At 42.4% G+C, this 11,711-nt stretch overlaps 1 protein-coding gene across 1 annotated transcript in view; it reads left to right on the forward strand.

Moving 5' to 3' along the window:
- The window catches only part of LOC119176775 (DNA repair and recombination protein RAD54B), a 61,831-nt gene extending 51,013 nt beyond the window's left edge, over positions 1-10,818 (forward strand). Inside the window, exons 18-23 of the mRNA XM_037428134.2 lie at positions 1,752-1,878; positions 2,310-2,482; positions 6,956-7,072; positions 8,284-8,478; positions 9,900-9,968; positions 10,557-10,818. Coding sequence (XP_037284031.2) covers positions 1,752-1,878; positions 2,310-2,482; positions 6,956-7,072; positions 8,284-8,478; positions 9,900-9,968; positions 10,557-10,652 — 777 coding nt within the window. The 3' untranslated portion in view covers positions 10,653-10,818. The remainder of the gene's footprint in view (positions 1-1,751; positions 1,879-2,309; positions 2,483-6,955; positions 7,073-8,283; positions 8,479-9,899; positions 9,969-10,556) is intronic.
- The last annotated feature ends 893 nt before the right edge of the window (positions 10,819-11,711 follow it).

The raw sequence follows: 11,711 nt of genomic DNA on the forward strand, positions 1-11,711 counted from the left end.
GCTCTAAATTCTGCTTCTATACTTGTACTCTACACACACACAGGTTTTCATTTCAGAAAGAATGATTGTTGTACTAGCCTTAGTTGCAGAGATATTGAGGCCTCAAAATTGAACAGTCGTCAACTTACTTTTTTGAGAAAAATGGAAAAAACTTGAGCAACAATCATGGTGCGCATGTTTTTCAATGCTCATAAAGGCGCTCATAAATTTATAGCAGAGCTTCTAACAAAAGTCCCGGCTAAATTTAAAGAAGCCTTGAAGTCAGTTCCCTATTTTTTTGCAGGTTCTGCATGTTAACAGCACCAAGAATCGGGACAGTTAGAATGACATTACAAAAAAATTACCACTTCCTGGTGTGTGAAAATTTGCAGAGAGATAAAAAAATACTTGCAGAAACCAAACATTTCAATTTTAAAAAATGAATTTTTTTGTCAATTTTTGGTACCAAGACCAACCAGTCTGCCCCTTTAACAAGTATGTGATGCGTTAAGTGTGTGAACAAGTATGTGATGCCGCGGTGAAGCGCCTTTCCTTCTCTAATGCAAAAGTGGTGACATGCCCTTTGATTTTACAATACCAGCTGTTCTGGCCCCTTCAGAAACTTTTCCAAAATGGCAGAGGGCAGCCGGTAAAACAGAAAAGGCAGATGAGCTTTGGTGGAGGTATGAAGAACATTTGTTGGAAGCACATAATAGCTTGTGTATTCATATGCTTTGTCACACTTGTCAATGCATCCTTTCACTGTCTTCTCCGTTCTTATCTTCTGCTGTTGTTGATGGTCCCTATCTTTTTTAACACAAAAGGGTTTTATGCCGGAGTCCACCAAGACTCCAGTGATGTATTTACCTCATAGGTATGATTTCGAAAAAGTATGAATGATCAGAAGACTAAGAAAAAAGTTCCATCAATGGGAGTCGAACCGATCACCTCTAGGTTCACAAGAACAGATGCCGGGCATGCTATCTACTGTGCCACGGTCACAAACTCTGTAGGCTCTTAAAAATGCACCTTTTATATCTACTGCTGCCCTCTCACAAAGTTCTTGGTAAAGTGCAGCGAGGCATCATGACCGCGGCATTTGCAATTAGTAGTTCCTTCAATGTGTCGCTTCTAAGGGTCCGCCCGTTCGACGCATTTTCAGTAAGCTTTGTCAATTCCATAACACACCGACAGGTGGCAACCTTATCATGAGCGTCAGCATTGCTCATTGCATAGATCCATACCAAACATCGCTCTACAATCTTTGGAACGTGCCTGCATCGCCTGGATGTGGCAGTGCATTACCAACGTACGCTTGCCCCCACGAGGAATTGCGGCTGGCCATACCGAAGACATGATGTACGTTGCGTTTCTCTCTGATCGGGCAGCGTAGTTTAATAACTCAAACATGCCGCGACTAGGCGACCTTTGCCCAAGCTTGGTGTCCAGTCAGCCGCGCTCTTCTGGCTGTCACATCATACTGTTTCTACTCTCACCTTTAAGTACTACAGCTACCACAAGCATCTATGACCACAAGGGTTTGTTTAATCATTAAATTACGGACATTGGTTGGCGGGATGTAGATGCCTCACTAAGCGTCAGCGTAGATGCATCCACATTAAGCGATGTTGTACTAGCTGTCTAACACCAATGGACATTGTGCAAGCTCTTTTATATCAATGTACATTAATCTGTTTTTGTAAAGACATATTTTACTTTTGTGTTCTACTGATTCCTATGATGGAGAAATCAACCATGCCTTTTTTTTCCAGACTCTGGACATTCTTGAAGACATATGCATGCAGAAAGGGTATCCATTCTTGAGGCTTGATGGGTCGACGTCATCGACACAGCGCTTGGAGCTTGTCGAGCGATTCAACTCTCCACACTCAAACTGCTGTACGTAGAGCACACCTCGAAGTGTCACCATGTCATGTTGTGTTTCGTATGCTTTTAATGCCTAAATGGCCAGGGAAGCAGCTGAGAATTTTAATGAAGACAAAATTCAAGGACGCTTGTGTGACGTGCTCTGGATGCGTGCTAAAAAAAATTTTTACGAAGGGACGTTCCGAAAACCCCCTGAAACGACAACTTTACTTAAAATCTTCTGCTATGGCATTTCGATTTTCAAAATGTGTTTGCTTTGAGTTGAGGGTCTGCATATAAGCAAACGGTTCCCACAATCTCGTTTTTCTTGTTCTGCTAGAGGACGAAATGAACTCTGGCTCATGTGCTGCAGCTACAAGTTCACAGCTTCATGGCGAGGCCATATTATGCCCAGTTCGTGATCCATTCCTGCCGAATGTGTTATGTTCGACCCTTGTTTGCAGTTGTGTTCCTGCTCAGCTGTAAGGCCGGCGGTGTTGGGCTGAACCTTGTGGGAGCCAGTCGTATAGTTTTGTACGACGTAGACTGGAACCCTGCGAATGACCTGCAAGCCATGGCACGTGTTTGGAGGGATGGCCAATCTCGACACGTTTCTATCTACAGACTTCTGACCACGGTGAGTCGCTGCCTGCATTGCCTTTGAAAACAGTGACTCTTGCTTGGTAAGCTTTTGAAGTCTTTCCTGCTGTGTGCAGCATCCTGACATAAAAGCAATTTTAGCATCACTTAGAGGAAGGCCACATCACCACTATGGTGTCATTTGCAAAGCTGGAAAAATTAAGTGAGACTTCTTGCGTAATTTGCTCCAAAAAGGGAAAATAGACAACCACTCATTCATGGCACGAAGCCCAAAGAAAATCCGTACAGATTCCTCACAAGGAAAAGCCTCTTAGTTGCCGAAAAATTTGCCCGAATCGGGGGATCGAACCTGGGATCGACGCCTTTCCAGGGCGGTCACTCCACGAAATGAGCTAATGAGGAAGCTCAAGAAAGCCAACAAGTGCTATATTGACACGAATAATCCAAAGGAGTTCTGCGGAAACCCGCAAGGTGGTGAAAGGGTTAAGAAAGGGAAAGTAGACAACCACCCATTCGTGGCATGCAACCGCAAGCGAATCCGTCCGGATTCATCGAAAAAGAAAAGCCTCTTAGTTGCCGAAAAATACGTCCCGGTCTGGGGATCGAATCTGGGGCCAGCGACTTTCCGGGCTAGTCACTCTGCTAATTGAGCTAATGAAGAAGCTAGCAATTAGCAGCATGAGGGCGAATTTATCGACAACTCAAAGCTTTCATAGCTGTAGGTGACCATCTATATGCATTATTTGTGTCCAGGTGCCTTCCAGTTGTGAATGAATTCGCCCTCGCGCTGAGCTGAGCTAGCTTCCTCATTAGTTTAAGTCAAATCTCGTTACTACGAACACCGAATTAAAGATTTTTTCAGATTTACGAATATTTTGAAAATCCCCGCCAGATTGCCTATATATTTTCAATGTAAAAATATTTCAGAACAACGAATTTCAGTACAATGTATATTTCAGAATAACGTGCATAATTTATTTGCTCGCCTATACGCAAGGAACATCAGTATTACGAATTTAGTTAAAAGTAGCAGCACCGCAACTCTCGCGTAGCGCAGTAGCCGCTGTTTTTTTCCATGCACGGAAGCTATCATCATCACCGTGTTGAGAGCCGACTGCTAGCGCCACCACACAGGTATGGTTTGATGTGTGGCAGCTTAGCAGGCCTAGCCTCGTTGCCTCGTCCTTCGTCGTGCGTCCTTCGTGCCACGCACGTGTGAAGTCTGCTGCGTTTTGTTGTCGTTCTTTTTTTCTTAGCTTTCTGCAAAGTGTTTGGAGACCCGACGATGAATGCACCAGGTGACAGCGCTAAGAAGAGGCGAAAGCAGTTTTCCCTGCAAGAAAAGGTGGATTTGTTGAAGGAACTTGACTCGGGCAAAAAGCAAATCGACCTCTGCAGGGAGCGTGGCATTGCCCCGTCGACTGTCGCGACCATTTGGAAAGACAGAGAAAAGATTCTGAAGCTTCACCGAGAGTCACAACTTGCACCTACGAGGAAACGGTTGCGCCTGGGAAATTTTCAAGATGTCGACCAAGCTGTGCTGACCTGGTTTAAAGATGCCCGGCTGCAAAACATCCCAGTGTCTGGCCCAATGGTTCAAGAAAAAGCCCGCGAGTTCGCCGACGCGCTTGAAGTAACTGGGTTTGATGCAAGTGGGGGTTGGCTTTTTCGTTTTCGCCAGAGAAACGGCATAACCTGGCAGGTAGTCTCAGGTGAAGAAAAGGCTGCGAACAAAGAGGGTGCAGATTCCTGGCGGAACGATCGTTTCCGAGAGGTGGCGGAGTCGTACTCCGAAGACGACATTTTCAACGCGGACGAGACCGCGTGCTTCTACCAGCTCTTGCCAGATTGGACGATGCACTTCAAAGGTCAGCCGTGTAAAGGAGGCAAGAAGTCGCATCTCCGCGTGACGGTCTTGCGCTGCTGCAATGCGTCGGGCACGAAGAAAATCAAGCCGCTTGTCATTGGAAAATACGCAAAGCCTCGCTGCATGAAGAACGTCGTATCCCTACCGTTCGACTATTGTGCGAACAAGCGTGCCTGGATGACAAGAGAATTGTTTTCGCAGTGGCTCATCAAACTCGACGAACAAATGAGGAAAGAAAATAGAAAAATTCTTTTGATCGTCGACAACTGTTCAGCCCACATTGTGAATGTTCGCTTGACGCACGTTCGCCTGGAGTTTCTGCCACCGAACAACACGTCGTTGCTGCAACCACTAGATCAAGGCATCATAAAGAGTGTTAAGGCGGAATTTCGCAAGCGCCTTGTGCAGCGTTTTATTATAAATCTCCGCTTAAAGCAGCCGACATCAGTCAACGTTCGTCAAGCGGCGGAAATGCTGACGGGAGCTTGGTGGAACGTGAAGACGTCAACAATCCGTAACTGTTGGCGAAAAGCAGGCCTAATCAAGGCGCCTGCCCAAGTTGAAGACAACCTGGAAGAGGACCACAGCAACCCAGGAGACCTGTGGACTGAGGTTGAGGAACTGTTGCCCGACGTCTCTTCCTTCGACGACTACGTGGAGAGCGACAGCGCAGCACTAACGTCGGCGGACATGACAACCGAGGAGATTGTCAACAGCGTTCACGACGTCTCCAGTGACGACGACGACGACGACGACCCGAAGGAAGAGGACTCTGTATCACCGAACACTGAAGAGGATGAGACCATATCGCACTCGGATGTTTTAGTGCACATGAACAAAGTCCGCACCTACATTGGTCGGTGCAGTGATGTGCCCAATGAGGTGCTACGTAAGGTGGAAGGTGTTGAGGTGTACTTAATCAGCCGTTTGTGCTCTACGCGTCAGAAGAAAATCACAGATTTCTTCAAATAAAGAACGTTTGAAGTGTGTGTAATTTTTTTTTGTGTGTGTTTGCTTGTCGGCGCACACGGCAACTGCCAAGGTACGTCATGTTTGCTCCTAGGTTTGACCTCTTGCTTACAATCGAAGTTTTTCATTACAACGATATTTCAAAATAACGTACGAGTTGCGGCGGTCCCACTTAATTCGTTATATCGAGATTTGACTGGTTGGTAGAGCGACCGCCCCAGAAAGGCGGTCTCGGGTTCGATCCCCGGACCAGGGGGAACCTTTTGGCAACTAAGAGGCCTTTGTTTCTGAGGAATCCGTACGAATTTTCTTGTGGTTTCTTGCCACAAAAAGGTGGTTGTCTATTTTCCCTTTTTTAACACTTCCACCCCCTTGCAGGTCTGTGTAGAACTCATTTGCATAATTCACTCACTGTAGACTTCTCTATCAAAGCGCATAGTGCCGACAAAATAACCCTTGGTGCAGGATTTGAAATAGTTCCTGAACTACTATGTTGTTTCAAAAGGTACAGCTTTTCAACTGCACTTCAGGTAACAGCACTTGGAATTGCCATTATTCGTAGTCTTGTGTGAAGTGGAGTTATGCCATTTATTTACCTGGGATAACCGATCATGGCAATGATGTTCTATTAGTACTTGTTTTACATCAGGGGTGTAGCACTTTTTTCTGAGGGGAGTGTGAGGGTGTAAAAGTGCCCAAACCCACCTGGCTATGCCAGTCATTACAATACAACTTGTCCTTGTAACTTGTAAATTGTTTCAGCTGAAGCATAAGTTTATTTATCAAACATTGTTTAATATGGTGTCTAATATATTGTGCATAATGATTCATTCTCTTAAACTAAAAAGTCTTTTTTTGGGTATAAGTAAAGTACAATTTCACAATCTTGAAAACACCACTCTTACTGTGACACAGTGTTTGGTCAGCGAAAAGACGCACAAAAAAAAAAAAACTGCGGGTGGAGACACCACCTTGCGATTCCCTCACCAAACACTGTGTCATCATAAATTTTGAAGGTATCTATTTCTAGCCAATAAACATGAAGTACATTATAATATTATAAGTACATTATAAATGAAGTACCTGCGGGGGCCATACACCTAGCTTACGAAGTTTGAGAAAATTTAATCTAGCAAATGTCACGAAAATACGAAGCATACATTTTGAAATTCTCGCTGTCACAAGCGGAGATTTCGTCATGAAATTTGAAAATGAATCTTCAACCTTGATTTTCTGCTCTAACAGTAAACTTATGATTGTGAAACATATGGCATTAGAGTTCTCAGAGTGCAGTTGTCAACCTCAACCAAGTCATTGTTTCTCTTTAGTGTCTATTTGATAAAGTTCCCTGTCTGTCTGTCTGTCTGTCTGTCTGTCCGTCCGTCCATCCGTCTGTCTGTCTGTCTGTCTGTCTGTGTCTGCCTGTCTGTCTGTCTGTTGTGTCTGCCTGTCTGTCTGTCTGCCTGTCTGTCTGTCTCAATGTAAAGTATATAAAGAAGGCATCAGAGTCTTGCATCCTTTCAAGATGGCTGCTGTAATGTGTTCACTTTATGTTGTTGTGCCCATTGTTAGCATGCGTGAAAGTGTGCAGCCACTACTGATTTGTATATTCGAGGCTTGGACTTGACCTGTTTACTGAAATCCACTGCTGCTTCCCATTTTCTCTTTCAACAGGGCACCATCGAAGAAAAGATCTTCCAGCGGCAAGTGACGAAACAGGAACTCAGTGGAGCTGTTCTAGACAGTAAGAAGGATGGAAAGAGAGCCAAGTTTTCCCTGGAAGACCTCAAGGTGATAAGTTTGCTCATGTCTAAAGAAACAATCCATGAACTCGATGGGACACTAACACAGACTGTTGGGCATGTTGGCATACGTGCATTTTGAAGTAAAGCGCAAACCAGAACGGAAAAGAACAAAAAATACATGTGTCGTTCTGTATTTTTTTTGTTCCTTTGTGCTCTGATTTTCTTGCGCTTCACTTTAAAGGGACCCTGACACAAAGATTTTCAGTGGTCATTTTTCCCGTCAAACGAAAGATTAAGCTTTCAAGAGCCTAGAAAATATACTGGTAAGCATGGGTGCATCTGCAACATGTTTCGGAAAGCTAGCTTTGGTTCCTACTGTACCACGATGTCCCAAGACGTTATGCTCTTGTCACCTGGTTGCACAATGTGATGTTTCCACAGCCGCTCTGCTGCGTCGCACTGTTGGTGATGCGCAATCAACCGTTCTGAATGTGTTTGGGGATGTGGGACTTCTACTGATAGCACAGATCACCTTGTTGCATTTTTCTCACGTGACCTGCTTGCATAATCACTGCATTTGTTCTCTGTGCTGTTGCATGTCGGTGCCTTGTCACAGCTTCAGGTGACCATGTACCTGGCCTGCATTACCCAGACATGACGATGCAGGCTTATCTTCTATGTCTGGGATGCCTTTGGACCGGCCTGCACTGTCTTATTACATGCCAAAAAATGCGACTTGCAGGCAAAAATACTGCCGTGGTAGCTTTTAGGTGTTGCTGTGGTACTATTTAAGATTTTGAGGGAGTGAAAAATTGTTTTATTGATATTGGGAAATTCCCAATTATTGATTTGAGTGTTCTCATCACTCCTTTAGATCAAGTTTCAGCTGTATCTTGTTCTGCCTATATTTTTATAAGATTGCACTATGATATTCTTTGTCAAATAAGATTTTTTCTATACATACACTCATACCTTATTATAACGCAGTTGCATCTTATAAAAAATTAAGTTTGTTATATTTGAAAATTTGTAGTAAAGGTTATTTCTAGCTATTTATTGAAATATTTTTTTTCATTAATTTTGTTATAGTCAATATTTCGTTATGTCCGTGTTTGTTATATGGAGATTAGAGTGTAGTGCTGCATCGATTGATGCGGTAAGATGGGCTCCCTATCTAGAAGTGGCTTGTGATGTCATAGTAACCGTTTTATCAGCTCTTGCCTCTGCTGCTATATGTTTCTATAAATATTGTTGCAGGACCTGTTCACGCTCGATGAAGAGACCACTAGCTCGACTCACAGACTGCTGGGCTGTAGATGCGACAGCGTGGAGGACACAGACGGTGATTTCAGTGACAGTCATTCCCGAGCTGAGGTGGTAGCGGAGCCAAGTGGCGCGCCCAAACGCTCATCTCAACTAGGCAGTGCAACAACTCCCAGCATCATCGGACAGGTGCGCTCTCTACGCACACGGTCAGCCTAATTTTGGTACGAGTGGGTCAACTGCATAAGGAAAACACAAATTGGGAAGAAGTTCAGGGGAAGATAGAAGTTTGAAAAGAAATGGAAAGTGTCAGCAGTTGCGGTGTTACAAAAAAAAGTAATAAATTCAACAAGAGTGCTTGTCGATAATATCTGGGGTTTCACTTCCCAGAGCCATTATATGATAGAAGCTATAGGGATCTTGAAGAGGGGGCCTCCGGAAATTTGGACCATTAGGTGTTCTTTAACATGCACTGACATCGCACATTAAAGGGGTGTCAGGCCTCCAGCACCTCAGCTCCATGGAAATGCGACTGCCGTAGTGGGGATCAAACCTGCGACCTTCGGGTCAGCATCCAAGTACCGTGACCGCCCCACCACTGCATTGGCAGACCGCTTGTTGAAACGTTAGCTACTGCGAAATCCTGTGTTCGAGAATTATTCATCTCTACTGTACAGTGAGTGATTTATCCAACTCTGGCATAGCACAATTTAGGTAATTGCACATGAACCAGGAAATGTCATATTTTTGCATGTGCTTCCTGCATATTAAATTTGAATGTCAAGATTAAAATGTGTGTGACGCTCGTTTGTGAATTTTGCCTGGTTGCATATCTTTCCTGCAGTGAGAGTTTTTTTTTGATGGATTATCATGAACTTTCATGACATTGCATGTTGTGTTGCCATGAAGCTGAATCGCATTTCGGCACAGATCTGAATTCATGGTAACAAGACTGTTTCTAAAGCCCTGCTTTATGTAGTTCATTACATGAAGCTGTACTTAGAGAATTTTGATGCCTATGTTTTGGTGAAGTGATTTTTGTTGTAAAGTGATTTTGTTGGCTTAATATTTGTGTGTTTTCTGGGCTATTTTCGGCGATATTTCAGTGACGATTTTTTGTTTTTTAGTGAAATGATATTTGTGCTACATGTTTTTTTCTACTGCAGGGTGATACCATGCTCAGGGTGTGTGATGGAAATGCAACAAAAAGTTGTGTGTTTTCCTAAGTTTTTTGGGAGCAGATGCAACAAAAAGTTGTGTACAGTATAAGTTTTTTGGGAAACGTGTCTTTTGTTTTTAAATTTGATTCATAATACACAATTTTTTCTTCTTTTTTGTCTGAGGCATACTATTTACATATCTAATTTCAAAGCATGAAAATGGTGTTTTTCGATTGTCATAAAATTACTGTCATTTTGGCAAGACCAGGCTGCTCTCACTGCTCTGTAATTTAAAAGATGTACAATTTTTGAGAATTTCTTTATTGTGCACATCTACCGTTCTTCTCAAAGTGAATGAGCTGCGATAAAGTTTGACCATCCATCCACCACGCTCCTTGCAAAGTCTCATGCAAGGACATTACGCCTGCTTTTTGCTGTGACCTGTTACAGAAGCTTGGCATGAGCGACTTGTTGCGGTGGGAACACATTTCGGCACCGATAGGCAAGCATTTTTCGCAGGTAGGCGCGCTGGAAGCTGCTGATGGGTAGTCTCCATTTTCTTATTAGTCTTGGAAGTGTCATAGAATATCTGGAGTAAAAAAAATAAACACGGCATTAATAATTCATTCGCTCCTTTGTTTAAAAATATCACTCTGGGTTCTTTCAGGAGGCATAGAGCTAGTGGGGCTCTGGACAAATTACATATATAAAAGTGCGTATTAAGCATCAAGATACCTATGAAAGCATATTAAATAGAGCACTCAAAAGAAGTAAAACGTAAAATTTGCATAAACACTACCAACAAGCAGCCTGCTGATTGAGGCAGGAAATAGATGCATTGTATACTTTGCTCACTGTAATTAGTGCTCATACTTGTCGAACGTTTGACAAAATTTGTGAAGTTTCTAAAATGATTCAACAATGTTTCTTAAAGCATCATGCATGTGAACTGTTTTCTTGAGAATAAGAAGAAAATGTGACAAATTTCAAGTTGAAAGCTGACTGTGCATGTTGCTCACATTTTGTGTGTGCACTCACAAATTCTGAGTTTCTCAGAAAATCAGGATGTTCTGGTTAACTATGCTTCTTATTTTTCGGAATTTACAGGACCCTCACCTGGCTGCTGCTGAAGACCACATCACATTTGTTTTTCGCAACACTCTCTGTAAAGCGCAAAAAGAAAATGTTGGTGGACATTTATAGGCATTTTATTCACTATTGTTCTGTAAAATGTGTGTGTGAAGAAACACCACAACTTCTTCATGCTTTTCACCATATTTGCCACACGTTTTAGTTTTTATACGACCATGACCAAATATATTTATGTCTGTTTTAATGTACAGCAAAACTAATAAAGAAAATTGGTGTATGCCTCGTGGTTTTCTATAAACTTTGCTCCATGTGCATGTTAGGTTCAACATAACTTTCGTCGATTTTGTATTTAAGGCTTTTGATGTCTTCATAAAAACTCGTATTCGGTAAATTTATATTTTCTCATGCCGGAACTTGAGTTCTTTTTTTAATGTTTATTGTAGAATAGTTTCCCGATGCACTTTCACGTCAGCAAACCTTTTGCACACCTGATAACCAACTACACTGTGGCTACCTTGACAAAAGGGATTCACGTACGAGTGGTGGGCAAACAGTCGTTTTTATGCCATAATAGCCACTCCACTTGAATAGCTACAAGAAGGTCTACCTCATTCTCAACTCCAGTGTCATAAATATGGGCTGACATTACGATTTTAGTCATGATATAATGATTAGCCGTGTGCAATAACTCTCAAACCTCATAACAAAGTTGCATCTTGCATGAAAATAACTTCGTTATATCCGTAAATTTGTTATAAAGGTATATTGCTAACACTATGTCAATTGCAAGTCTAGTTTTCATATGCTTCGTTTTAACCGCTCTTTCATAATATCCAGGCTCGTTATATTGAGATTTGAGTGTAGTGAATTCTGGAACCGAATCGAATATAAACTGAATAGTGATTACACTGATTGAATGCAAATGCAAATAGAATACTGTCTGAATAGTTTTCAAATAGTAAGGAAACCATTTTCAAAGCAGCTGTAGATTGCTAATGCAAAAATTTTTGAAATAGCCCAATGATTCTTCAACAATGTATTAAAAAAATATTCACAAGGTTTAACATGGGAACATTACAAATACTTCTAAACGACAAAATATACCACAATTATTTAAACTGAGGCAAGGTTACCGCAGCAACTGGAGCCCTTAAAATATTTTGTAACTAC

This window comes from Rhipicephalus microplus, chromosome 3 (genome assembly GCF_043290135.1).
Source record: "Rhipicephalus microplus isolate Deutch F79 chromosome 3, USDA_Rmic, whole genome shotgun sequence".
NCBI lineage: Eukaryota > Metazoa > Arthropoda > Arachnida > Ixodida > Ixodidae > Rhipicephalus > Rhipicephalus microplus.